Source organism: Aspergillus uvarum (genome assembly GCF_003184745.1).
Source record: "Aspergillus uvarum CBS 121591 unplaced genomic scaffold BO82scaffold_48, whole genome shotgun sequence".
Classification (NCBI taxonomy): Eukaryota; Fungi; Ascomycota; class Eurotiomycetes; order Eurotiales; family Aspergillaceae; genus Aspergillus; species Aspergillus uvarum.
This window is the reverse complement of record NW_020291345.1, coordinates 69929-96176: the sequence shown is the minus strand read 5'-3', so window position 1 is coordinate 96176 and position 26248 is coordinate 69929. Positions and strand designations below refer to the sequence as shown.

Genomic DNA, 26248 nt, shown 5'->3' with positions numbered 1-26248 from the left:
CCTGAAATGTCAGGCAACGACCGAGATAGGCCCCAGCTGAAAAGCTGGTCACGTGGCGCTCGTTATCACCGCCGGCCGATCGTCGCGCCGCTATCTGGGGGCTATTCGTCCATCATCATCATCGTTCTAAGATCGCCACAAGCGCCCTTCGCGGTCGCTCCTTTTTCTTCCATTCATTCCCTTTGCACGGGCGCTATGCTGCGTCTTTTGCTTTCATCTTCCGACCTATCATTTTTGCTGAGCTCTTAAAGCTCAATTGTTCTGCTTCTAGGCAGCTGTTTCCTGGAACCTCGGCTCCAGCACCGGCCTCTCACGAACCCCCTCCGGCTGTTGGCTGGACACTTGCAACGATCGTGCATAGCGCAGCGAAACAGACACAATGTCGGCCGGGACACCCGTATCTATCGTGGAAACAGCTCCTCCGAACCATGGGCTTGGGCATTCTCGTGGTCACCGTTCGCGATCATCTCGCAGGTCGCACGGGCCAGTTTCCATTTCGGCCTCCTCTTTCGACCTGTCTTCAGCAAATCAACAGCCCCCACAACCTGTGATCAGCCCTGTACTTCTCAATGTCAACTCTCGAGATTCTGCCGGACATGCTCATCACCATACACACTCCCATGCATCGAATCATAGCGTCTGGGAAGCATCTACTCATGAGCACTCCGCCTCTTCTTGCAACCATGCACATCACACGAAGAATGATAGCGCTGCAGGGCCAATTGGTGCTCAAGTGCTGAATGCATCAGCCGAGTCTGGACCAAATACAATGTGAGTTCCCCAGTCGCGCTCGCCCAGCCCGTAATAACAATTTGAGAAGTCAAGATGCTATCGTTGGACCCCTCCTGGCTCTGCCATGGATTGCCCTTTCCTGGTACTACCAACACCATGCGCATTGGAAGATGCAACAAGGAATCTCAGGCGATCCCGACGCGACCGCCTCGAGCATCGGCAAATTAGAACAAGTCGAACGGAAGACCGCCATGCTGACAGCAGTTACACTGATACTATATGGATGCGGACAGATCGTGCGATCGGCACAGCGGGGAGGATCCGACTCCGCTTCTGCACTTCCCCCGGTGAATTCAAGCACGGCAAGGATGGCACTTCTGCAAGCGGCTTCTCTTGCTTTGCCCATATATGCTGGTCTGAAGATTGGAGGCTTCCTGGTGGCTTTCAGCTTGCTTCTTGCAGTAGCCTCTGGAGTGCCTACGCTCCTTCAGGGGAATGGAACCCACAGCAGTGGCCAATTTCGATTCGGTCAAAAGAAAGCAAGCGGTGCTGTTCTTGTCGCGGTCATCGTGTTGAGTTTCTTGGGCTTGAATGCAACCTGGGATGATCATCCTTTCTTCGGTTACGCTTCTTTGCTTGTGTCCGTCTTTGTACTCCGTCCTCCATTCTCAGGGGCCAAGTCGGTTGATGTTGACCTATCTACGCCCGCATCGTCCAAGAAGCCGCTATCAGAGTCGGGTGCAAGCGCTACTTCAGCTAATGATTCTGTATTGGCTGTTTTGTCAGGCTTGTCTCTGACACTAGTCACAATTGTCATTTCCGGGAACATCTCGTTTGAGGTCACTGACATGGTTTATCACCTTGCCGCCTCTGGTGCATTTGCAATCAGTCTATTCGCTATTGCCCCTTCGCATCTACAGTCGCCGCATAAACTAGGCCTCGTTCTAGGGATGGGTAGCGCTGCCTTCTTCTCCTCACCTCCACTGCAGGACAACGCGCAGGTCATTTATGTCTCTCGGATCGTTGTTTCACTCGTCTCCTACCTTGCTGCCCGTTATGATGTAAAGAGTCTGCGCCATTCTGCGCATTCGCATGCTCATGAGCAGCACAGCCCTTCATCTGCCGATGCTTCCAAAGTTACCAAGCTTATCCTCCATCACAGCGAATCGTATCCGCTTCTGTACAGTATTCTCAAAGAAAGCGATTCGCGACGCATTTTCTACTTCATGTGGTGAGTTTTCGTGCCACTCTACTATGCTTCACCATTGCTAACTCTTTTCAGCCTTAACTTCAGCTTCATGCTCGTGCAGTTGGCATACGGCTTCTTGACTGGGTCCCTGGGGCTGCTCAGCGATAGTATTCACATGTTCTTTGACTGCCTTGCTTTAGTCGTTGGTCTTTGTGCTGCTGTCATGAGCAAATGGCCTCCGAGTTCGAGGTTCCCCTACGGCTATGGAAAAGTGGACACGCTGTCAGGTTTTGCCAACGGCATCTTCCTCATGTGAGCACTGCGAACTGTTGAGTCTGTGACCTACAACTAACGGCATGCAGGATCATTAGTATTGAAATTATCTATGAAGCGGTTGAGAGACTGTCTTCTGGCAGCCAAATGCACCGCATTGGTGAGCTTCTCGTTGTCAGCATTGCGGGTTTACTAGTGAACCTCGTCGGAATTATGGCCTTCGACCATGGACATGCACATGGACACGACCACGGTCACGGACACTCGCATGGTAACGAAAATATGCACGGCATCTTTTTACATATTCTCGCCGATACGCTGGGATCTGTGGCTGTGGTGATCTCTACCATTCTAGTCCACTACTCTGGCTGGCCAGGGTATGATCCCATCGCCTCGTGCTTGATCGCAATCTTGATTTTTGCCTCGGCAGTCCCGCTCGTCAGCAGCACAGCGAAGACACTGTTACTGGCATTACCGGCTGATGTGGAGTACAATGTCCGCGAAGCCCTAGCCGGGGTCAGTACTCTCCGAGGAGTTGTCGGGTACACAGTACCTCGATTTTGGCTGGACGACACAGGGAAGGAGTCTTCTGGTCATCACCACCACCATGGCCATGATCATGGTCACAGCCACTCCCACGGCCATAGCCAGAGTCACTGTCATGACCATGATCATGATCACAACCATTCGCACTCCCACAGCCATGGTCATGGCAGTGATCACTCTCACTCGCACTCTCATTCCCCCTCCCACAATCATGCCCATGGCCACAGCCACGATCACGGCAGCCACACCCATTCCCACAGCCATGACCACCACAATCACTCCCACGACAGCCATAACCCCAAACTCCTCGGCGTAATCCATGTTATCGCTTCCCGCGGCGCTGACCTCGAAGACGTCCGCCAACGCACAGTCAACTATCTTCGCGAGAAAGACATGAACATCCTTGTTCAGGTCGAGCGCGAAGGAGACGGCCGGTGTTGGTGCGGCGGAGGTGGAAACAAAACTTCCTAAACCATTTCACAATTCTTCTTCCCTTCTAAAGTATACATAATCATTTCAGATGACTCTGGGCAGGGCTGGTTAGACCGGTCTCAAGGGGTTTTCGCTGACTTTTTTCCCAATTTACTTCACATGATGCTGTATGTATGTGTCGATGTATGTATGTATGTATCTATGTCTCCTTTGACTTTCGCCCGTTTTTTTTTTCTGCTTGATGAAACCGGGGCATTCATGTTCTCAGCAACTGGGGCGGCTGTTCGTGACGGGGTCCGCCAATAGGTATATGATCTGGATTACTTTTTAGTGAGTCGTCCCGAAGGGGTAACGACGAGTATGTACTATAGTTATCTAAGAGTGTATAAGAATCGAGGGTGACCGCAACCTGTTCAATTATCCACACACACATATATGCAAAGCAACCGAGTTCCGAGTTTCCTACCGCATGGCATCAGATCCCGATCAAGTAGTTTTCCTTGAGTAATATGCCTCATGCCCGGTATACTGTAACCCCTGAACCCGAAGGGTAGAAGGGAATAGAAACCAGACGCACAAAAGACGACCCACGTCGACCTCGGATGAGCCCCCCATGTTACATATAGCCACGTCACACATGTGCGCTCTTCACATGAGATGCAACCAAGCTGTGAGGACCCTGCCCTGCCCCCTCGACCATAGCTCTCCTCACCCTCCAGCACGGAACGCGTAATGGTCGCACGGAGCGAGCCACGGGTGTATCCTTATATCGAAATCACTTGGACAAACGCTGAATTATCTTGTTTATCGATGAATTGTCTGGATCGGGCCTCCGAATGGTTTCTTTTCAGAAAAGCTACCAGGAAGATACGATGTGGATAAGTATGACGGGGAGATATGTGATTTCTCTAGACTTTTGTACAAGTCATGTGAGCCTGATTCTTCTCATCGATTCAAGTAAGGGGGGCTTACGGGGCGTTCAACTCGGGTACTCTACATCTAGGATGTAGGATCATGTCACGCTGAACGGTCTGGGCAGGATTGAGACTCTCTTTGGATGCATTAGCCAAGCAACTTTGATTTCTGTGTATAGCATCGGGGAAAGAGGCTGGCTGGGGTCAAAGCATGTGTGTGTATACTGTACACTGAATGGCCTTGCATGTGAACAGAAAGAAACAGAAATAGGTAGGATAGGGAATGACGCGGGACTGGTTCTGTTCGTGCACATGTACTAGCTACTGGCTGGGTAGCTACGACATGCTTTTATGTAGGTTGGTCGCTCTGCAAGATGGAGAATCAAGGGCCTGTGCGACCTCCCTTCGGTTCTTTTTAAAAGTTTACTTGACTGACTCGGTTGCAGGAAGGTATCACTGGATTCTGTTCGTTGTATTGTGGTAGTTGCATAATGCACAGAAGGAGGGCTCTAGCATTGCGAAAGCTGCTGGCGTCCAAAAGTTGCTGATACTGCATCAGTTGTTATTCAGTGCACATTGCTATATCACAGAGACAGCGGATTACGCGATATACAGCGCAACGAGATATACACAATCAAAAAAAAGCCCCTGATGTCCCTCGCCCTCCTTTCCACCCCCTCACTGCACGAGGAAGAGATCAAACGCAGAGGCTATGCAACCTTATTCGAGAAACACACCGTCTTCCTCACCGGGAGCACCGGCGCGCTGGGGGCCGTGCTCCTCTACAAACTCGCGGTGCAGGTCCCTACCCACAAGATATACGTCCTGATCCGGGGGTCCCCGGACCTCGCGATCCAGAAATGGAAGAAGGCGATGCCCGTGCAGACGCAGCCGGTCCTCCACTCCCGAAAGATTCAATTTGTTGTGGGGGACATGACGAAGCCGGACTTTGGGATCGATGTGGCGGTGATGAATGAGCTGCGCCAGCAGGTCACGCTGGTGATCCACGCGGCTGCCAAAATCACCCTGGACGCGGACGTTGCGGAGGCGGTGGAGAACAACTGTCTCCCGTCGTTGGAGATGGCGAAAATCGCCGCGCGGTTCCGCAGGTTGAAGCTCTTCGTGCAGGTGTCGACGGCATATGTGAATAGTTTCTTGCCGGATGGGCACGTGGCGGAGAAGCTGTACTCCGTTGGGGTGGAAGTGGGGGGAAAGGGTGAGGAGGATGATCCGGAGGAGCTACTAGCAGCAATCCTCAGAGGCGAAGGTTCCGCGCACGCCGAGCACTTCTCGTCATCATATACCCATGCGAAGTATCTGATGGAACGGCTGATGCTGAAACGGTTCCCAACGCTGCCCATGTTACTGGTGCGTCCGACAATCTTTGGTCCTGCGGTCAAGGATCCATATCCGCATTATGCGCCGGAGAATTCCATCCCGTTGAAGAGATTCGCCTCGCTATTTCTGATGACGCATGGCGAAACGCAGACCTGGCACGCGGCTGAGGGCTATGATAGTGGCGCGAATACGTTGGATGAGATGCCGGTTGACCTTGTGGCGAATGCATGTCTTCTTCACACGGTTGCGGGTACGCGAGGGGTTATTCATCTTGGATCGCAGCTATATGTGAAGACGACGCTAGACGGAATTATGCAGTTGGCGGATACGTACGCCCCAGAAGGCATGCGACATGCTTTACCGACGGTACTGTTTGTGAAAGATCGAACCACGCCGCAGTGTTTCCTTGCGGACCTGGTCAAGGTTGGTTCACGCAATTGGTTGTTTGACTGCGGTCGATCATTCTGGTTAAAACAGCTGGGTGGTCCGTTAAGTTTGGCAGCATGTCAACATGATGCAGACAGAATCAATAAGCAACGGGCCACAGACGCATGGGAGCGAGTGTTGCGGTCCGTAAAGCTTTAGTTCGGGCTGTCCGTGATGCTACGTCGTGATGATTCACTTTGGTCTAGTAGCTGTGGATAGTGCTCCGGTTTCGGTTCCAAGCAGGCACAAGCCATGCAAAGTCTAATGCAGTGCTGTTGACGAATAGACCGCGTCGATTGCAGTCGAAATTAAGCTCTGATCTTCCGTTCTGGCCACTGCAAAGCACCCTCCCACTGTGTATCACAAGGACGAAGAGCACTTAGTAGCTCAGAGACCAGCGCTCTGCCCGAGTTCTTTGCCCACCACACTTTACCATCAAGCTCCATTAGAAGTGCTCCCCAGTGCATGAGAACGAGTAGCGCAAGAGGCTGACGACACCTCAAAGCATGCACAAACTCCTTGCTAGCCATCGCAAGCCATCCTAGAATGGATGCTATATCGCGGGCATGGTTGTATCTACAGAAGCAGCGCCTCAGAAGTGCGATCGCTCCATCGATTATGCGATATTGCTCTTCAGTAATGCTGTCCTGCATGGCGTGGCTCAAGCTAGTCAGTCTATCGAAGGCGGTCTCAGTCTCGGCGTCGAGGATTGAGAGTTGCGTTTCCCAGAATCCTTTTCGAGAAGTGACCAGTTGCGTGGACAGATGGTCGCGACTGAGGGTGTATATTTTGCTGACACCATGAAGCAATTCAAAAACGACGATGATGTTCTCGGTCATCGTGCTGGTTTCCTGACTGTCAGAAGATAGCCGAGGCAGGGCAATGCCAATGACTGTGGTAATAACCGAGTGCGCAAAGACAGCATCGCAGTTGGCAGGAGTCAGGTTGTCTATTGCGTGCCGGAACGGAGCAAATGCCCGGTCATGATACTCCAATGCGGTGTCAATATAGGACAGAGCCTCCGGTGGGTCCGTGGTGGCAGCGATATGCAACGAGGCGACTGCAAGCAACCCACTCATGAGGAAGTCATGCTGGAAAGCTGTTCGCGCAATGACAGTCTGCCAGGTGTAGTGGTCTACTGGCTCATTGCTCAGACTCTGATAGGTCTCCGTGGCGTATTTGTGCATCAACTCCAGCTCTCGTGTGCTAGCAAACTTCGGCGGAGCAGAGCTGCCATACCGGGACAAAGTCCGGCTGTGGCTTGCGATTTCGGGTGATAATCCTTTGATGGAAGGGATTGAAGCAGGTATAGAGCTGGTAGAAGATGAATTGATAGTGCTCCGAGCTATTGGAGCCTTGAAGTATGTACACTTGAGCTCGCGGCTGGTACAGTTCGAACAAGGTGGGCCTTGTTCATCGCACTATACTTAAACATTAGAGGTCCGGAGTTGTGGCGCAGTGCATGAGTTGGCAGGCACATCCGAAAGGCATGGGGGAAAAAAACGCAACCTACCTTAACTCGGCGCTTTTTGCACTGGTCGCAGCCATTGCGTGACTTTGTATGGGTCCTCCGAGGCGGCATCTTCCATTTCGACGGGGTTGATGAGGAAGACAAATCAATGGTGATTCTCCCACGTGGGAAGAGAGCGCGACACGTCGGGAAAGCCGGTAGAGATCACGTGCACCGGACTTATCCGTCCGCTGGCACTGGGCAGTTCTGGAAGTTTACCCGCTACGGCCACCAGCAGCCACTGCTTGTATGAGATTCTCTTTACAACTTCAGCATCAGCATCGGGCTCTTGAGGCTGATTCGGCTTGTTTTGTATTTTATTCAGGCTATTCATATCTGGAATACAAACAGCACATAAGATCATCCTGAAGTTTGCTCGACACAGGTCAAGCAACGCAAATAAACAGCCTATCAACATCACATGGGCGCAGACACCCGCCTTCAGCATTGGCTTATACTGTCAGAGCTCAAACAATTCAGGCTCAGCACATGAGGCCCCATCCATCCTCAGTATACTAGGTTCATTTCTTCAATGTATGCTGTCTTCTAGCTCAGCCATTCTGCCAGTGAGCTCAGAATCGTTATTCCATACCCGCCCACGCTAGGAGCGAGCCGACCCACATGTGAGAGCAGTGGGTCGACTGTAAACGATGATTCAATCAGATGCTTTATCGCTGAACTTGTCCAACCCCTGGGCTCTCTTGAACTATTGACTTTAGCTCAGAGCCTCAGCCAAGCTTTCAATGGGGATTTGTCAGGTTTCGTCCCAGCTCCCCGCACAGCGCAGCTATGTATACTGCCGTGGGTACTCAACGGCGGAGTATGGTCGGAGATCAGCCTTACAAGCAGGTGGGAAATCATTAAAAACCCTTCAGCCTCCTTCATTCGCATACGCAGTGTGGCAGCAGCAGCAGTTTGCATCGATTACCATCATCATCCATTCTATATCATCCCTTCCGAGCACTGAGAATCTCGAAGTCGAAAAAGAGCTCTGTGGCCTAAATACGCCATGGGGAACTTTCAGACGGTCTTGTCGTCACTTTTTTGGATCGGCATTGCTGTCACCATACAGTACATGATCCGAGGACCTCTCCCGATACTCCTCGATATCATATCCAATAAGATGCCAGACATTCTGTCCTCGCTTCCTCCCTCGCCGGGGTGGGCTCCCTTTTGGCGCAGCTTGTTCCGCGCAGCTCCGCCAGCATTCAGTGTCTGGTTCTGCGTCCGGATGTCTGGGCTTAGCTACAGCATAGTCATCGCACTGATGGGGTACGCATCGATTGGGGCTGTCGATATAGTTGGTATAGTGTGGAAGGGTTACGAGAATGGATGGACAGAACTCCTGGTGACGGAATGTCTAGGGCAGACTATTGTTGTGTCCATGTATATGGCTGCTATCTTTTATGTTCTTTCCTTCAGACCTAGACGGTCAGGTATGTTGTCTTTTTTTTTCATGTCAGGACATGGGCAGGACTGAGTTAACAGATATAGGTTACGAGGTAGAGGCTGGTCCAACTGAGAAGGCGTGATCGATGTCTGTTGGATGACTTGCTCTTGGATACGGTTCTGCGTCCATGTATTATTAGGCTATTATTATAAGGGTGTCGCTCTGAGAAAACAACGGTGACGGGATTCGACATGAGGATTTATGGCTGATGAGTTGGAGGAAGCGTTGGATTCGCCCAGGTTAAATTAGCCTCCATGCATATCGAGGCGGAGGTCTTCGAACGGACTGGCCGTCTGCCCCAGCTGTCATATGCAGTTGCCCCGTTTGTTGCGGTATCTAATGCAGAAATCGCCGCTTGTGAAGACATTTGAGATCACGTTACTTCCCACGAATTCTTGACCCTTGGAACCTAGACGCGAGAACGCTGATTAATGCGTGTTGACCTGAATTAGCCGAAGATGAGGTCGAAAAAGTCAATCGGCTCTCCCCGCTTGTGGGGCCTTGCGATAACGAGAACGAGAACGAGAACGAAAGCGACCCAATCACCGTGGTTGTTAACCACGTTTTTCTTGATATCGGTCCACCAGTCACCAAAACGCCACCTAATCGGGGTTAAGGAACCAATTCAAACAACTCCCCGTATTAAAATAGGTCTGACCCCCCCTCAGGCCTCCAGACTACGAGCATGAATCCTTGTCGGAGACAACACGTCCATCTCTTCATTTCTTCTTTGTCGTTCTTTTGCTTATCATAACGGTTATTCCTGCATCGCGTTATCGTTAGAACTTTGCATTCTCTCATTCTGTTCTTGTTGGATCTCAAATTTTGATTCCGACATAGACATAACCAGCAGAAAGTTCCACATCTCGAAATCGGCGAAACTCTTCAGAACCATCACCATGAGTTACAGCACTTGCGAAAAAGTCTCGCTAGAATGCCCCGTCGAGGCAACCACCTACGGCTACTACCCCAACCTCGGCGGCAACATTTTTTTTGCGATCTTCTACGGCATCCTGGGCGTCTTCCAGCTGGGATTCGGCATCTACTTCCGCTCCTGGACGCTGACGATCGCAATGGTCATCGGCGCCTTCATGGAGCTGGCCGGGTATATCGGGCGCATACAAATGCATTACAATCCGTGGAACGAGAACGCGTTCAAGCTACAGATCGTCTGCCTCGTGCTGGCGCCCACCTTCGTCGCCGCGGGCATCTACCTCACCCTCAAGCACATCGTCCTCTCGCTGGGGCCGCAGTACTCGCGCCTCAAACCGCGCCTCTTCACCTGGATTTTCATTAGCTGTGACGTCGGGTCCCTCGTCCTCCAAGCGGCCGGAGGTGGTGTCGCCGCCGCCGCCGGCAAGACGGACCAGACCCTCCTGCAAGTTGGAGACGACATCATCATCGCCGGTATCGCATTTCAGGTGGCGACCATGTCGGTATGCGGGCTGATCGCGCTGGAGTTTTTCATTCGGGTCGTCCGGCACGGGCCCGGTTTGGGCGGTGATCTTAACGTGGATGGGGTGAAGCATATTCGACTGGTTATCTATGCGGAGATCTTCGCGTATTTCACCGTGTTGATTCGGTGTATCTATCGGTAGGCAGCTTCCTTTTGCCTTGTTGTTGGATGCGCATCGTCGAGATGATTGCTAACGATGCTCTTGTTGACAGTATCCCCGAGATGGCCGGTGGATGGGGGAACCCCCTGATGCAGAAGGAAGACGAGTTCTTGGTGTTGGATGGGATGTATGTCGTCCTTCCTCGGGTGATGCTTTGGTATTGTATGAGAGTGGCTAACATGTGTGATAGGATGATCGCGCTGGGAGTGGGCGCCCTTACCGTCGTGTATCCTGCGTTTTTCCTTCCGTCTATGCGGAAGGGACGGCAGACGGAGAAGGCATAGAGGTTCATATTTATTGACATATATACACAGATACAGATACACCTAGAGATACCCGGAATTTAAGTTTGGATGCATTCTTATATCAGATGAATAAGTCCGAATCAAGCTGAACGAGTCAACAGTGCTTCCGTGCTGTGCCCTTGAGAGTAGAAGCACTTTCACGGCGTATCAGTAGCCAGGAGGTACCACCCAATTCGAGAGCTTCAGAAACTGGTGATCAGCACAGATAGGTCACGTATCGGAAAGGTCACTTCGTCATTGGCATCTTTCCCTGATGTGGGTTTTTATGATTGGAACGAGATACAATGGCGCCCGGCCATGCCATTGAGAGGAGAGCGCGTCTAATCACCACTAGACGGTGCTGTTCTTGTCTTGTCGATAAGAGATAAGGGGTCTTCGGTGTCTTATCCCAGCTCCGTTAGGGATTGAGCCGTCATGGTTCGGCCAGGACTTTCTCTACCCCGACATAAATGACCCGATGGATCCTCCATCTTGCAACTTCTTCCTAGACAACGTTGTACAATGGTCTTCCCCGAACACCATGACAGAAACCACCGGCATCCTTAACCCAAGTTCATGGTAATTTCGGTTTAGTATCAGGACACGATGCAGCGGGATTTCTTCACTTCCGTCAGATTGTATGCGGGCGATGAAGACACGAGCGGTGAAAATTATCAAGCAGCGAGTCAGTCCAGAGGAACGACAGATCAGTGTTCTGCACATATATCTAAAGCCAGCTAGCGCATCGAAGCCCTCTTCCGCCACCGCTTCACTTTTTCACACTTCTCCATTCCATTGCCAAGGCACCAACCATCGTAGCACAAGCCAAGCCAACCGGCAGAAAGAATGCTGTGGTCAAAGCTCGATCGTACCCATCGACCACTCGCGACCTGTCCGCCGGAGCAACGTGCTGCTGTAGCTCAAAAACCCCCATCTGGGTTAGTGCCTGGGCGTCCAGGTCCGGCACTATTCCCCGGAGCCTGGTAACCAGTTCACTGGTGAAGATAGTCTGCGCAATTGAGACGGAGACTGCCGGCCCCACGTTCTGGGCGAAGATGATCAGCGCAATGCCAATCGGGGCATCGGCGACGGGAAGGACCGTCTGGACGGCCACCTGGGGGCCCTGGAAGCCAATGCCTGTGCCGACGCCCAGAAGAGCCTGATAGAAAATAAGCGAGACGAGAGACTGCTCCACTCGTAACGTGGTGAGCAAGCCAGCTGCAATCGGACTGATGACGGCTGTGGCAATCATAAAGGGAGTATAGTATCCTAGAGCGCTCGTGAGGGAACTTCCGACAAGAATGGACAGAGTCAGCCCCACCACGATCGGCAGACAAAGCACGCCGGATAGCGTGGCAGACACCCCGTGGACGGCTTGAAAATAGGTGGGCATCTTAGTTCCAGAATACAGTCCGTCAGTTTGTTATCATTGAGAGTGAGGGAGAGAGCTTTCCGAGGCGGCTGGGGGCGCCTACATAATACTCAAACACCGACAAAGATGAATTAAGGCAGAGGCCAAACCACACTCCGGCAAAGACACTTCGTGACCGCATTACTCGTGCGGGGAGCAGAGCATGATCGCCCTTCCTCTTTTGGTGCCAGACAAAGGCAGCCAGGATGACACCAGTTAAGACGAAGAGAACGATGATCCGAACATTGCCCCAGGCGTATGTGGTGCCCCCCCACTGAAAAGCCAATAACGGCAAGGTAACCGAGGTGACGAAAAGCCCAGCGCCGAGAAGGTCAAGTTGCCGAAGCTTGGCCCTCCATGGCAGCATTTTGCGCGCTGTTGTCAATGGATCTTGGAAGAACAATAGGATCAACAGGAAGGAAAGACCTCCGAGGGGGAGGTTGATGTAGAAGCACCATCTCCAGGAGATGCTTTGTGTCAGGGCTCCCCCAAGCATTGGGGCAACAGCCGCAGATACACCCTCAAAGGCTGCTGCCAATCCAGTAAATAGCGGACGTTTGCGCAGAGGGAAGCACTGCGCTATGATGCTATTCGACGAGTCAGCTGGAATGCCATGCGGGAGTAGAGGAGCCGGGAAACAGCGAGGGATCGGGGAGGCAAAGCTAACGTCAGGACTCCAGAAATAATACCTGCGCAACCAATGCCAGATACTGCCCTCCCTAATATCAACACGCTAGACGTGGGCGCTACCCCAGCGAGTAAAGATCCCAGTTCGAAAATGAGCACGGAGGCAAGAAATACGCACTTGGCAGAGAAAAGATGGTATAGCTTGCCGAAAATAAACTGGAATGCGCAAGAGGTCAAACGGCTGATGTGCGTTATTAGAACCACTGACTACTCAGTCTTGAAACAACAAGGGAGAACGCTCACTATGCTGAATAGTACCAACCAGCGTCGGCGATGGTCTGGAAATGTGTGGTGATGCTAGGCAATGCTGTCGCTATCATGTTGAAGTCCTAATCCTTTCCTTGGTAAGCGATCCGGAGGGGAAGGGATAGCCGCCATGGAATTTTACAGACCAGCCCGGTAAGAATCAAAGACAAGAAGATGGCAACAAGAATAATGGCAAGCTTGGCACCTGTCGGGTACTCTATGCTATCCTCATCTTGCGAGTCATCATTCGCCTCCAGCTTTTCTGCTGGGAGTGATGTCGCATGGGCATCGCTATCTGAGATGCCTTTTGAGGTCATGCTTGCTGGAAGCCTTGAAAGAATATAACACAATCATACAGGACAGGTTACCAACACCGGGTTTATATGGCTCGTGAGCGATGTGCAACCATAAATACTATTTCGAGTAACTCCTACATTGCTGGGGCATGCACTGAGCCTGACTAGTGGCAATAGATAGAACTTGTGTGGCCACGCTGTCAACTAGACAATCTGACTACCTGTTTCGAAGTATATTAAACACGCTGAATGATATCATATTGATTATCTCGGATAGAGGAATGTGGTGCACCACAGGCCCCGACGAGTTACGTGTTAGATATATGGAAAGATACACGCTGTAAGTATCTATTACACGACAAGGAAGCAGTAATAAGGCGAGTGCGAATTACCTAAAGCGAAACAGGAAAACGCTTCTATGGTTTTGTAAGTATCTTGTCTACACATGGACTACATCTGTGCCCGACCTGTGGAAGCGTGTCCGCAACATACTAATGTGTTCGATCCACAAATTTCATAACTTTATTCCCCGTGCCGCTCTTTTCAAAGCCACCCAGATCTTCCACAAACGCCAGCCGGAACAGATGCCGATTCTCGGGCAGCACGAAGAAAAAAGACTCCAGTTCATAGACGAGATCTTGTAGCGCGATCAGGTGTTCACTAGCTACCTCCCGAAGAATCCTAACCTCAAGGACTGTCTGCGGGGATGAATCATGGGTTGCTTTGATGATCTGCCATTGCAGAAACCCGAAGTCCTCCCTCTGCATAAGCTTCTCAATGTTGGTGAATTCAAAATATACCCCATACCATTTGAAACTGAAGCGACGATCACGACCCCGCAAACGGAGAACCCGCAAGTGTTCGAGATCAGATTCCGGGACCACGGACCGTGCAAGGTCGGGGAGTGGGTGGACCGATGCGAGGTCGCCAGTGATGTAACGTACAAGGGGATTACGCCGCCGTTGCAAGGACGTCTGGACGATAACTCCCTCTTGACCTTCCGGCAGGGACTTGAAGCCCGATGGGGAGCCATTTTCCATAACGGCAGGGGGCAGGATCTCAACCACAAGGCTCCGGGTGTCAAAGACAAAGTCCATGGAGCCTGTGAGCCCGGCATCCCCGGTCAGGTCCGGATTATGGAGGGCGTACGGCCCGGATTCTGCGCTTCCCAAGACAGAGCATATCTTGACCGGGCCCAGCGTCGCGCGGATGTATTGTCTCTGACCGTCAGTCAGCGGCTCAGAGGTGTAGATCACTTTCGTCAACCTGATCCCTTTGCGCTTCTCCGCAGGAAGGGTTCCAATCCGGTGGACGATTTGAATGACTTGACTGCCATCGCCTGTCAAGACGTTGATATTGTAATGCTCAAGGGCGCGCACAACCTCATCGGGGGTCATGAAATTACCCGCGCTGAGGATCGTCCCTCCTGCGTTTTCTAGAATCTCACTCATGAGGTCAAGAGACCTGCCCAAGCGTGAAGGAAAGCTCCAAGGTCAGCTCTAACACCCTTAGTTCTGCCGCGGAGGGCCGAAACGAACCTATACCAATAGCCCGCGGCATGCGTTGTCAGGATCCAATCATGCGGTTCCACCACGCGGCAGATCCTCAGGAAATCGCCAAATGCTGCGCGTTGTTGCCGGTTTTCTTTCGCGTCCGACAAAAACATCAGCGGCAAACCCCCGGAACCACCACCCGTGATGCTGACATAGGCACTGCGACGGTATTCGTTTTGCGGGCTCGTGTCCTTGGTCAATCGCTCGACAACCTGATAGCTGAGAGGTGTGAGTTTAGTTGACTGGGCTTGATGGGGAATGAGGTGAAGAGCACACGTACAGATTCTTCTTCGTTGTGAGTGGCAGCGACTCGAGACTGCTACTCGTAGTCTTTCTAGGTTGGGAGTCTCCAGACTGCACAGCAGCCCGGATCTGCTCAGGGTCCGGTGGATAAAGTACATCGGAGTTGTAGAACGGATGGATCTTCGCGACCGCAAGCACGTCTGACAGTGGGAAGTTATTGGTATTCATCCTGGATGATTCTCGACGAAGGTCGTGGTTCAGACCATAGAAGAATGCAAGGTCTGAACGGGATTGCTTCAAAATATTCACATCGAACACGCCCACATCTTCCCTCCTAGCCTCCTAGAAAGACCACCTTCTCCGACAAGCACACAATAGATCTCGTTTTTGCCACAATGAGCCATACTCTTACAGGAATCGCTTTTCGCTCAGCTCCGAACCCGTTTGATCTTTGGGAAAATGGCCGTGTCGATCATCTGCCTAGTCTCGCTTTTCTGGAATCAGGGACTCCGCGTACTCCGCGTCGGTTGACGTAACTAATTCTGTTTAGGTAACATGCTAGGACCGATGATAATGGCACGATCGTTGCTCTTGGTGCTAAGTATCAATTGGTTAGTCTGGATTCCCAATTTAAATGAATTCATTTGCCACCGTGTCTAGCTGATATGCACGACCCACACAAGCACCTTTGCCAATTCCTGGTTAGGCAGAGCACATCTTACATAGTCTATCCTTCTACGAGTTAGCCCGATTTTTGCACAAATGCTCCGCGACACGCTGAGCAATTGACTTGATCAGGACAGCAGCGCGGATTCATCGTCACTTTTGTCTACATTGTCGTCAGCGGTGCTGTTATCCTGCAAGCCGAGGTGTTTTCTTACAGGTCGTTGGCATTTTTGGTACCACTTCCACTATGTAGGCCCTGCGACTGTTCTGGGATGGAGCTGAAAGCTAGATCGATAGCGTACTCCTTGGCACCTGCGACCCAATTTAGATGGGCTTACAGTAAGCTATCCTTTTGCTCTGTACCTAGGTATTGAGTCCGAAGTTTCTGTCACCCTTCCCAACCTCATTGCCATATCTCGTTATTCCTTTTTTTTTTTTTTATCTTCTCAGAACTTTCCCTCTATCACAAATATGAGATTGCTCAATGATCTTCTGGGTTCAGGGACCCATAAAGCAGACGATCCATTCAATCGACTGACTGAGTTCCGCCTGCTACAGTGGCGATCTACTTGGTAAATTACTAGGAAGCGCTGTGCCCTAACCAAAAAGGGCGGAGAACCAGGTACTTATCCCCATGCCACTACAAAGTTTCCTGTAAGTGGAATGAAGATCTTACAATGAACGAAAGGATCCACCTATGGAATGAAGGATGGGGTAGGTGTAAGAGATCCTGGGTTCGCCGATGAGTCCGGCGAAGAAAGAGACCCTGATGGGCGGATGATCTTGGGGGCCGGGACGACCCTTGGGCGGAAAGCATTATCATATTAGCCAAGGCACCGCGCTAGTTGTATGTGGATCATGACTGGTGAGGTGCATAAGAAGGTTACACTCGAGATTGTATCCACTATTTCCTGCTATATGAGATTTTAATACCTTCAAATTATTTAATCTATACTGTGGATATATAGGCCACTCCATACTAGATAATGCATTAGTTCTTACATGTAATAGCACTCTGATCACAATACGTCGCGTTACTTGGTTAACCAGAAATCAAAGGAACAAAACGCTGCATTAGGAAAGTCCAACAGGTGTGGAGCTGTATTCAAGCATGATCCGGGCTTTTTGGGTTTCTGTCATTTATTTTGAAGCAAGAGATTGTCTCTTGTGAGATGATCTTCAATTCCTTGGTACTTAGAAAAATTCAGGACTCGATTCACTAGGTCTGCGTATAACACAGGCAGTAATCATACAATTCTCGCAATTTTCAGCTCGTGATTTGGTCGTCATCCTTTTATTTAGTCATCTGCGTATGATATTGCGACTATGAATATATGGGCCGAAGGAGTTTAGACTATTGAGCTCTAAGTAAATGAAATATTCATATTCTGTGAGTCCTTCTGATTCTTGTTTCCCTTTGTGGGGTTGTATTCCTCTTCCTAGGGGACTTTCATTTCTGCGAGTGGACCATATCTGTATGTTGTTGCCCTACCTAGTGCTGTACAGTATAGAATGCTAAATGATCTCTCCTCCGTTAGTGGATTGATAGCCAAGTACCAAGCAACCTCCCACCATATCGTGACTGCCGCGGCTCGTGGAGACCGGATTTTCTGATTGAAGATGAAAGCCGCAAAGGTGTCCCGGGCCCTATAGAAAATTTTCGAATCAGTGAAATAAACGCTCGTTTTCCGTTCAATGGAATGATGTATGCGGCTTGTGGGCAACAGGCACTGAAGGAGGAGGGTATCTGCGATGCAGGTAATGGATTAGTCGGCACTACTGAACCCGCCGAGGTAAGAGCTGAAGATAGTACTATGCTTTCTTTAGGGTTTTGTTCTACAGGAGCTAATCTTTCAAACCGGAACAGATGCTGGGTGGCCTTCTAGGGCTTTTCGATCCCAACTTGCCATTGCACCTTCTCAAAGGGGACGAACCTGGCATTGACATTCATATGGTTGTGGAGTATCTCAGAACACGTTTTGGAATCAAGCCTCGTTTTGTGCTGCCAGCTGATCTCAGGCTCGTGCCATGTTCACAAGCCAAAGGCGGTTACCGGCTCTGTTGCGTGATAAGAGATACTGAAGCCCAAAACACCGAGCACGTGAAACCAGTGATCTATTATGATGGAGAGACCATGGAAGAGATCTATCAGGTTGGCCTGGAGCTCTACCAAAAGGAACTTCGTGCTCTGAGTTCAGAGATGCTCCGCCAAGTCAGCCTCCGGTGCTTCAACGACTTGCGTACTATTTTACTTGTCCACGATAAGCGAATGCTGGGGATTGTCAGACAGGAGCTCGACTCTCTAGTAGAAAGGGATATTATCACGCATGCGCAGGCGAAGATTCTTGATAAAGGCATTGCCGATACGATACTCCCTGGCTCAGCTGAACTTGAAGAGTTGATCGAATCCTGCAAGAAGGACCCTGACCTGAAAAAAGATTATATCCTCAAGCCGATCCGAAGTGGAAAGGGGGATGGGATTGTGTTTGGCGAAGACATCAATCCCGCTAACTGGATGTCAAGCTTGGAGGGCCTGCGCTCCTCGCACTTAGTTACGGGTGGTGGAACCTGCATTGTCCAGCGCAGAATCAATCAGATTCGACACAATGTAGTATTGCGCCCGACGGGTGTCATGACTAGATATCCCCTTGTTGGAACCTACCATTCGATCCAAGGGGAGTTCCTGGGAGTTGGGGTGTGGAGAAGCAGTCCACATCGGATCTGCGCGATCAGCCAGGGGGGAGCGTGGACTTGCTCTGTGAGCCCCAGCAGCTGATTGGGATTGAGTGTTGAATTGATTGATTTGTCTTTGTTTGGGTGATAATCATTAGATGCTTCATCAGATATACTGTTTCAGATAAAATATGTTCATGAATAAGTACTATTCATGTACCTAGTCAAAACCGCAGTTCAACACTCTATAATAAATATACAGCACCATAGTTTGCCAGCAAATCCTTATTCATGACTGGTGTCAATGGCGAACTAGCTCCCAATGATAGAATTTATGATCACAAATAATATCAGTTTGCTTACCTTTATCTCCAACGGTGGATGGGTAAGTATTTCTGAGGTGCGGCCCTAAAGTGGCAAGCAATTCTGTAGGTACTTCAGATGCGCTCTTAGCACAAGTCAAATTGCCCTGAATTGTCGTATAGATAAAGTCAAAGAACTTGTTAACTTTTGCCCATGAACATTATGTAATCCCCATAATCAGGCGAGCTGATTCATATTGTTAGGGCCCTCGGGCGCCCTTCCAACCTTCGCGTGAGGCATTCGTTTACTACAGTACTTCACCACCAGTCCTTATAGAACCAAAAAAAAAAATCAAATCTTATATTGTACTTAAAACCTTGTTCATTTAAAGTTGTAGAACCTTTATATATCACTCTATTCCACCCTTGAACTTTATATTTTCTTCAATCGCTGCTATATCTCATCTATAAAGTAATTTCCAAGCACCTTCCAAGTACTTTCAAAGTACTTTCAGAAAAATGGATCTATCCTATGTTATTGATGCTAGTTTTGAAGATGAATTAAGTCCGCCTGAAGTATGCTCAGAACTGCTTAAGAAGTACTTATCAACAATTCTCATTATAGGAGATATACTCTGTAACTCTTTTAACGCAGGGGAAAGTGTCTCTTTGACAACCCAGTATACTGAGTATATTAATGATCTTCCGGAGTATCCAACTAGTCATGTTAATAGATATACCTACCCGGTTGCCCTCCGAAGATATTCAGCCAACGAAGCTAGACGAATTGCCGAAATACAAGTATTCTAAGTACTCTGTGAGTAGTTCAGAAGTATTCACAAACTGCGCGATAGATTCAATATAGTAAGCGTATGAATAGTGGCACTAAGCGAGCTATTTATTCACCCTTTCTTCAATGTCGCGCTCAAAAGATATCCTGGAAATGGCAGCGGGATTCTTGTTTCAATTGCCCACAATCAAAGGGCCATAAGACACCTTTCGTTGGTCCTCGAAAGACCGAAGTTTTTAAATCATTGCTAACTATTATCAGATTGACTTTGACAAGTGCCGCATCGTTGAATCGGACGACTTAAAATATTTCTCAGGGACGTGGAGTGGCATTTAACTCATACATCAACGGGTGCTCGGCCTTTGAAGCGCCCTGTGCCGATTGAGGATTCTTGTATCCTGCTTGGGCATCAGCCTCGACAAGTTGCCTTGAATCAGCTTCATAAAGCATGCTTGAATGTGCCTCATTCAAGCGCGGGTCGGACTGGGATTCCAATTCCGCAGGCTCTATCAACTGTGTCGACTTTGAGGACTCCTCGACGTGTGTGACGTCCTCAATATGATCCCCTTCAATTTCTGCAATTGTTTTCCACTTGAAGCATATTGGCACAATGACCAGGTAAATGTCGAAATAGAAGATTCCCTGCAATGCGCTTGTGATATAGACCTGAGTATGGTGATCATCGTCGGATAATAATCCCAGCCCCAATCACCCACCAAGTACCAGTCAATCGCGGTGATCAGACCCATAAGAAATTGACCGAAGAGAAGACAGACACCAAGAAGTGCAAGGGTATTAGGCTCCTATTGGAATTATTAATGAAAAACTCCACGGAAACTGAAAACCTTTTCTAAAACGAGACTGGATCACTTACATTGAAACTTAAAGACCCACGTCTTCTCGTCATCCTCACCGTGGCCATGATAATCCAGCTCATTATCTCTGCCGAAAACAGCCACATGCAAATGCTATACGCTGCATTCATCTGATTATGACCTCTAATCGCTCCGTCAGGAATGTAGTCGGCTGAACACGTCTCATACGTCACATAAGTGCAAAAGCCATATCCTAGTACAATTGCAAGGAATATCCAGTGGATCAATGAGACCACTCCAATGGTGCCAAGCAAAGTCCAGTGTACAATGCGGGTTTTTGAAATGGAGCCCAATGATCCACCGTATCCAAGCAAAAAGTAGTCAACAATGTGGTAGAAGATATAGAAAAGGATGCAAGTCGAAACATCTTGAAAAAAACGGCCAGAATCTGCCCTATGTACCAGAAAGATAAAGATAAGTGTGTAGTGGGGCCTGACACCGTCAAGCCACTCACTGCACAATTAAACAGCTCATACCTGTAGATAACAGTGAGCAATTAGTTCCTAATATCCAAGTTTGCAGAAGCAGATCGAACGCACAAGAAGAGTGTACCGGACCATCCAATAATGGCGCATAAATGCAGAACCTTAAAACTCCATTTGTGTTGTCGCCAAAAGAAGAGAAATACAATGTTGATTCCTAGAGATACAGCAGCAAGAATGCAGTATAGTGCCAACGATGCATACTCAGCGCGAAGCAATTCTTCTATATTGAACGAGGTAAAGTCTGTGTTGTGCACACGATACAAAGGAGATTGCGACTTATTTAGGTTATTCTCCAATGACCTTTCCAAAGCTTAGCGATGCTTCCCCCCTCTGGTCCCTTTCTTTCTCGGCCCCACCCGTGCTCTCATCCCGACGCACTGTCCTCCACCTTGTCGAATGATTGCGTGTCTGCTCTGCTTCATCTGCCACATCTGACACCTCATTGGATGTTACATTGCACAATCCCTGAAGTCGCCAATTTAAGTGCTCTCAGCCGCTTGCTCACAAACGTCTCGACCTCGCATTCGTCGTCATTGTCAGCCTCTCGGGTGTGGTTGCACCCAATCGATGAATCACGGCCGTAAGCCACGGTAATGCGAGCAAATGATGTTGGATACCGCGCATGCGCTAGACCCCGGCCAATGCCGCATCGTGAGGTCAATGTATGGCCGGGCTGCGGCAAGACCCCACGATCACCCGGTAGCGGGCGATGATACGGCCGTGGGCGTAAGTCACGGGTTGGGAACCATCAGCAGGATTAGTAGGGGTCATTGCAGGTCTCTTGAGGCCTCCCAGGTGCAAAATCTGTGCGGTCTCAAAACTTTGGATGCATAACATAGGTTGCAGGAGCGGGTTGGCGTCTTTTGCGCAATAAAGTACCGCCAAAACTAGCTAAACTACGGAGGGCTCGGTTGCTTAGCCCGGGTATTGCGGTGCCGACGAATCGCTATCGCATTCCTCCATGCAAGCGAAGGCTCCAGCCGCTCATTAGTCGCCAGGTGGGACTTTAACTCGGATATTGGCTATTGCTGGGTGCCTTGCGGGGCCCCTGCGCCGACTCATTGCAGGGACCTACAAAATACTCTCCCTGTTCAAATCTGCAAAATGCAATAATATTAGAAATAAAGTGGCTTAACCTGACTGTTATATACCTTAACCTTAATTTAACCATAATCTGGCGGCTAAGTCAAGATATGAAAGATTTTTGACTGTATAGTTAAAATTGGATCAAACTCTAACTATCACTTTAACTGTTTATATCTACCGATTAAAAGGTAGACTGGCTTAACCTAACTGTTATACCTTAACCATAGCATGACTATAACCTGGCAGTTGGATTAAGATATAAAAGTACATCAACAGCTAAATAGAACAGTTAACTGTAGTTAACTGTTATATTGTAAGGGCCCAACCAGCCCTTCCAACCTTCGCGTATACTCCGCGAAGGGAAATCTATATAGCAGGCCTCAGGCATACGTCATGTGACAACTAAGCGAGCAAGCGGCTGCCTCGCGAATTAGAGAGATTAGCAACACCACCTTAAGGCGATACATTGACACCTTAGGCCTCGCAAGAGCTATTCGTTCATCACGCTATTTCACACTTTAGACCTTATACTTAAATTACAATATGTGCCGGGTACACCGTGCATATTGATTGGCTTTGTACGGGTTTGCCCATGGGCGACCACTTGCTTATTAGTAGAGTTTTCTGAGGACTCCGCATATGCATAACCTGAAATCCTACAGTGAGACCCTTCTGGAAGAGTGAGGTCTTGATACTCTATGACAGGTTGTGGTGTTGGGGGTTTTCTTTCTTCCTTTTCAGCTGATTGGATTCGACAATGGTTGTTTTGGATATACCCCTCTCTATCATGGATTGAACTTGGCCCTATCATTGTATAGATAGACACCCCCACCCAATCAGCACTCATCTCCATCAATAGTCAACTGAGTCCTTGGAATCAGAATAAAACTCCCGATCAAAGCTTACTACCCCCTATACCACGGGTCATCCCGGCAAAACAAGACTGTGGTCCACGGTACGATTTCCCAAGTGCAGTGGTGTGATACAGGGCCTATCCGGCGATGCGGGGAACCACACCGTATGATCCCCATCATCATCATCTCACCACCTTCTACAATTAACATCCCACCCATCCACACCCACCCTCTTCCACAAGCTCGTCTCTTTCCTTACACCACTACGCAAATTCCACAACTCAAGCCACCAATGTCCCCCGAACAAGCCGTCATAGTGATCGGCTCCGGCCTCGCCGGCCTCTGCGCGACCACGCAGCTGATTGCGCACCGCATCCCCGTCGTCATGCTGGAGCGCGCCGCCAAACCCGGGGGCAACAGCATCAAGGCCTCGTCCGGCATCAACGGCGCGCCCACGCGCTTCCAGCCCCCACTCCAAAACGACGCCGCGGACATCTTCCTCGCCGACACGCGCCGCTCCGCCGGCCGCCCGCTCGCCACCTCCGTCGACGCGGAGCGCGCCCGGCGCGAGACACTCATCACCACGCTGGTCACCTCCTCGGCGGAGGCGGTCGACTGGCTCGCCGACGAGCAGGGCGTCGATCTGAGCACCGTGGCGCAGTTGGGCGGCCACAGTCGCGCGCGCACGCACCGCGGCGGCGCCGGCCAGAAGCCGCCTGGGTTTGCGATCGTGAGTGCGCTGTTGGAGTCGTTGGATCGGGAGCCACTGTTTCAGTTGCGGACGGAGGCAAGGGTCACGAGGGTGGTTAAAGTGAAAGAAGGCCAGGAGGAGGGGAAAGAAGGGATGCTGGGGGTGGAGGTCGCGGGGCAGGAGGGGGATAACAGGACTGAGACGTTGTATGGGCCGTTGGTGTTCGCCACGGGCGGCTTTGCCGGTGATACGCATGGGTTGTTGGAGAAGTACCGGCCGGATCTAGCGGGGATCCCGTCGACGAATGACGCGCGCGAAGGCACGCAGCCGCTGCTGGAGGCGGTGGGGGCTGCGGTCGTCGATATGGAGCAGGTTCAGGTGCATCCGACGGGGTTCGTGGATGCGAAGGATCGCTCGGCCCGGGTGAAGTTTCTCGCTGCCGAGGCGCTGCGAGGTGAGGGGGGTATATTGCTGGATGGTCAGGGGAAGCGCTTTGTCGATGAATTGACGACGCGCGAGCAAGTCACCGCCGCGGTCATGGCGAGCGCGAGTCCGCTGGAGGGGACCGGTCTGCGCCAGTGGGATGTCACGCTGCTGATGGACGAAGGGGCGGCGGCGGCGTCGAAGACGCATCTCGATTTTTACCTGTGGAAGGGGCTGATGCGGAAGACCACGGTCGGCGAGTTGGCGCTTGCGCTCCCTTCCATCCGCGACACGCTCCAGGGCTATGCCGATGTGGTGTCGGGGAAGACGCCGGACGTGTTCGGGCGGACCGCGTTTGGGAATTGGACCTTGAAGGACATGAGTTCCGATTCGGTGGTCTACGTGGGCAATGTCACGCCTGTTGTTCACTTCACCATGGGTGGAGTCGTGATCAACGAGCAGAGCCAGGTGCTGGACAAGGACGGTGCTCCTATCCAAGGCCTCTGGGCTGCAGGCGAGATCACGGGCGGACTTCACGGCCAGAATCGTCTAGGAGGTTCTTCCCTCCTAGAGTGTGTCGTCTTCGGCAGGATAGCCGGTGAGAATGCTGCTGCCTTCCATCAAGAACACTAGTATGAGTACGGAGTAGGCAAGTAGAGTTCTCATCTCATGATTAATGTTTCTGTGGGGGTTGTTTTTCATGATAGCGGCGCTCGGACGTGTCTGATTCTGCGCAAATATTGTCAATATTGTGTAATTGTGGAGATCATTCATGAGCTATCAGGTTTCTGTAATGTCATGAGCCTTGATCATTCTGTCTTACGATCGTGAGGTGCACAAACTGATACGAGGTTGATGCAAAGATTGGGTCATCCTTGATTCGGTCTCTCTCTTTTGTCGCATGAGATGACGGAGCGAACAAAATTGCCTCAGATCAAGGCACCGGGCATGTAATGAGACTCCTGCCAATTTGCTGCTTAAGTACATAGTAGAAACTAGAAAGCGCCATGTATATCCAATGGTAGGTTTGGGAAATGCAAGATGATGCAGCTGCATGTGGTCAGTCAGCCCTAGCAGATCAGCTACTCCCTTAAATTTTAGAGTCAAATAAAGTTCTAAGCTCAGGGGGTCAAGGGGCTGCTAGGGTCCAAAGAAACTTCTGCCCATGTTCTCTGAAGTCATACTCCCTGGATCTTCTTGTTCGCTGTGATGCATAATCATGGGTCCCAAGGTAGCGTCAGGGGTGGCCCTCGCATGTGCAACGATCAGAAATGAGCGTGAAGCCACATTCCTGGCAGTCAGCCAGGATATTGATTAAGAGGGTGACATGAGAGTGATGTTAATGGTGATGACAACGGGAATAATCCCTTACAGCCTGAAGCAGTGCTGGCCCTCACCTGGCACTCTTTTCCCTCTTCCTTCTCAGAAGAGATGACGTCATTTCTTCTCTCGGTCGAGCTCCGGGGCTGATCCCAAAGAGGAAAAGAGGAAAAGCAATAACAGCAACTGCACCGCCACACACAAAAGCAATTGACATTGACTGACCGCATTGGAAGCTTCTTTCTCTCGCGAGCGGAGTATTTGGATCGCTAGTGGAAAAGACCCGATTTTTGTTTGGACCATGCTTCGACCACTCGATGGGAGCCCTCCACCAGTGCTCCACGACCAGTGCTCCAGCTCCAGTGCTCCAGCAATTTTCTTATCCAGGATGACCTTGGTTCTGCGACGCAGTCTAGTCCCTAACATACCCCTCCTGCACCACAGGATCTCAAGGTTCAGGCAACTTGAGAGAAGTAAACACAGGTGGCTGGTTACCTATCTTCTATTTTTCGCGGCAGCCGAAGCTAATCATGGATGGTCTGGGCGAATGCTCGATAGATCCCGTGTCGGTCCATGGTTAGCGACCGACTGGCCAGAGATAAAGTTCGAGACTTCGAGCTGGTGGTGGTGGAAAATTCAGCAACACTTCCCCACAGCTGCTGGAAGCGATTCAAGCGACACTGCAAAAGAGTGCCGTGCGGTGCCCGGTTCCCCTCATTTGTTTTTGCATCCACCATCCACATCCCAAAGTGGCTAGGCAGCCGACGGTCAGCCACATCAGCGGTGGGCTGATTGCCAAAGGGCCCAATAAGGATCGGCAGAGACGATCCCCTGCATCCATCCTGTCGGTCTTAACCAGCCAGCAGAGACCACCAGCAAAACCCTACTAGTAGAGTATCCCTAGTCAAATCTTGGGTACCCAGCATGCAGTGGCATC

General features: G+C 50.5%; 12 protein-coding genes across 12 annotated transcripts; 6 read left to right on the top strand and 6 right to left on the bottom strand.

Annotated features, from left to right (window-relative positions):
- The first annotated feature begins 545 nt into the window (after nt 1–545).
- BO82DRAFT_340780 (metal cation transporter MSC2) lies at nt 546–3595 on the top strand. The gene is made up of 4 exons (XM_025633523.1): nt 546–771; nt 821–1963; nt 2015–2233; nt 2284–3595. Exons 2-4 carry the CDS (start codon nt 903–905, stop codon nt 3209–3211), a joined length of 2208 nt encoding a protein of 735 aa, XP_025489420.1. The 5' UTR covers nt 546–771; nt 821–902; the 3' UTR covers nt 3212–3595.
- A 1059-nt stretch (nt 3596–4654) lies between these two features.
- On the top strand, nt 4655–6084 carry BO82DRAFT_136608 (fatty acyl-CoA reductase). Its single transcript, XM_025630028.1, has one exon. It carries the CDS (start codon nt 4738–4740, stop codon nt 6007–6009), a length of 1272 nt encoding a protein of 423 aa, XP_025489419.1. The 5' UTR covers nt 4655–4737; the 3' UTR covers nt 6010–6084.
- Nucleotides 6085–6158: 74 nt separating this feature from the next.
- BO82DRAFT_376555 (Zn(II)2Cys6 transcription factor domain-containing protein) lies at nt 6159–7432 on the bottom strand (the record flags this gene model as incomplete). Its single annotated transcript, XM_025637530.1, has 2 exons — nt 6159–7271; nt 7364–7432. 2 exons carry the CDS (start codon nt 7430–7432, stop codon nt 6159–6161), a joined length of 1182 nt encoding a protein of 393 aa, XP_025489418.1.
- A 657-nt stretch (nt 7433–8089) lies between these two features.
- Nucleotides 8090–8951, top strand: BO82DRAFT_136596 (uncharacterized protein). Its single transcript, XM_025630027.1, has 2 exons — nt 8090–8796; nt 8855–8951. Exons 1-2 carry the CDS (start codon nt 8370–8372, stop codon nt 8890–8892), a joined length of 465 nt encoding a protein of 154 aa, XP_025489417.1. The 5' UTR covers nt 8090–8369; the 3' UTR covers nt 8893–8951.
- A 758-nt stretch (nt 8952–9709) lies between these two features.
- Nucleotides 9710–10710, top strand: BO82DRAFT_289238 (RTA1 domain-containing protein; the record flags this gene model as incomplete). Its single annotated transcript, XM_025631642.1, has 3 exons — nt 9710–10404; nt 10479–10553; nt 10617–10710. 3 exons carry the CDS (start codon nt 9710–9712, stop codon nt 10708–10710), a joined length of 864 nt encoding a protein of 287 aa, XP_025489416.1.
- A 769-nt stretch (nt 10711–11479) lies between these two features.
- BO82DRAFT_289290 (MDR family MFS transporter) lies at nt 11480–13371 on the bottom strand (the record flags this gene model as incomplete). The annotated part of the gene is made up of 5 exons (XM_025631647.1): nt 11480–12103; nt 12186–12708; nt 12789–12989; nt 13052–13137; nt 13201–13371. The coding sequence occupies 5 exons, from the start codon at nt 13369–13371 to the stop codon at nt 11480–11482; spliced, it is 1605 nt and encodes a 534-aa protein (XP_025489415.1).
- Nucleotides 13372–13647: 276 nt separating this feature from the next.
- On the bottom strand, nt 13648–15726 carry BO82DRAFT_356591 (uncharacterized protein). Its single transcript, XM_025635770.1, has 3 exons — nt 15184–15726; nt 14889–15122; nt 13648–14814 (listed from the first exon to the last, which is right to left on the bottom strand). Exons 1-3 carry the CDS (start codon nt 15372–15374, stop codon nt 13842–13844), a joined length of 1398 nt encoding a protein of 465 aa, XP_025489414.1. The 5' UTR covers nt 15375–15726; the 3' UTR covers nt 13648–13841.
- A 1624-nt stretch (nt 15727–17350) lies between these two features.
- BO82DRAFT_420090 (uncharacterized protein) lies at nt 17351–18643 on the top strand (the record flags this gene model as incomplete). The annotated part of the gene is made up of 2 exons (XM_025640126.1): nt 17351–17605; nt 17680–18643. Coding segments are annotated over 2 exons (1164 nt in total), but the record flags the coding sequence as incomplete, so codon positions are not given.
- Nucleotides 18644–19889: 1246 nt separating this feature from the next.
- Nucleotides 19890–20499, bottom strand: BO82DRAFT_404453 (uncharacterized protein; the record flags this gene model as incomplete). The annotated part of the gene is made up of 3 exons (XM_025639436.1): nt 19890–20243; nt 20294–20380; nt 20452–20499. The coding sequence occupies 3 exons, from the start codon at nt 20497–20499 to the stop codon at nt 19890–19892; spliced, it is 489 nt and encodes a 162-aa protein (XP_025489412.1).
- A 2661-nt stretch (nt 20500–23160) lies between these two features.
- frdA (putative FAD dependent oxidoreductase) lies at nt 23161–25050 on the top strand. The gene has a single exon (XM_025635769.1). The coding sequence runs from the start codon at nt 23170–23172 to the stop codon at nt 24622–24624; it is 1455 nt and encodes a 484-aa protein (XP_025489411.1). The 5' UTR covers nt 23161–23169; the 3' UTR covers nt 24625–25050.
- Nucleotides 24718–25138, bottom strand: BO82DRAFT_136477 (uncharacterized protein). Its single transcript, XM_025630026.1, has one exon. It carries the CDS (start codon nt 25045–25047, stop codon nt 24811–24813), a length of 237 nt encoding a protein of 78 aa, XP_025489410.1. The 5' UTR covers nt 25048–25138; the 3' UTR covers nt 24718–24810.
- Nucleotides 25139–25975: 837 nt separating this feature from the next.
- On the bottom strand, nt 25976–26200 carry BO82DRAFT_356589 (uncharacterized protein). Its single transcript, XM_025635768.1, has one exon. It carries the CDS (start codon nt 26150–26152, stop codon nt 25982–25984), a length of 171 nt encoding a protein of 56 aa, XP_025489409.1. The 5' UTR covers nt 26153–26200; the 3' UTR covers nt 25976–25981.
- Between the last annotated feature and the right edge of the window lie 48 nt (nt 26201–26248).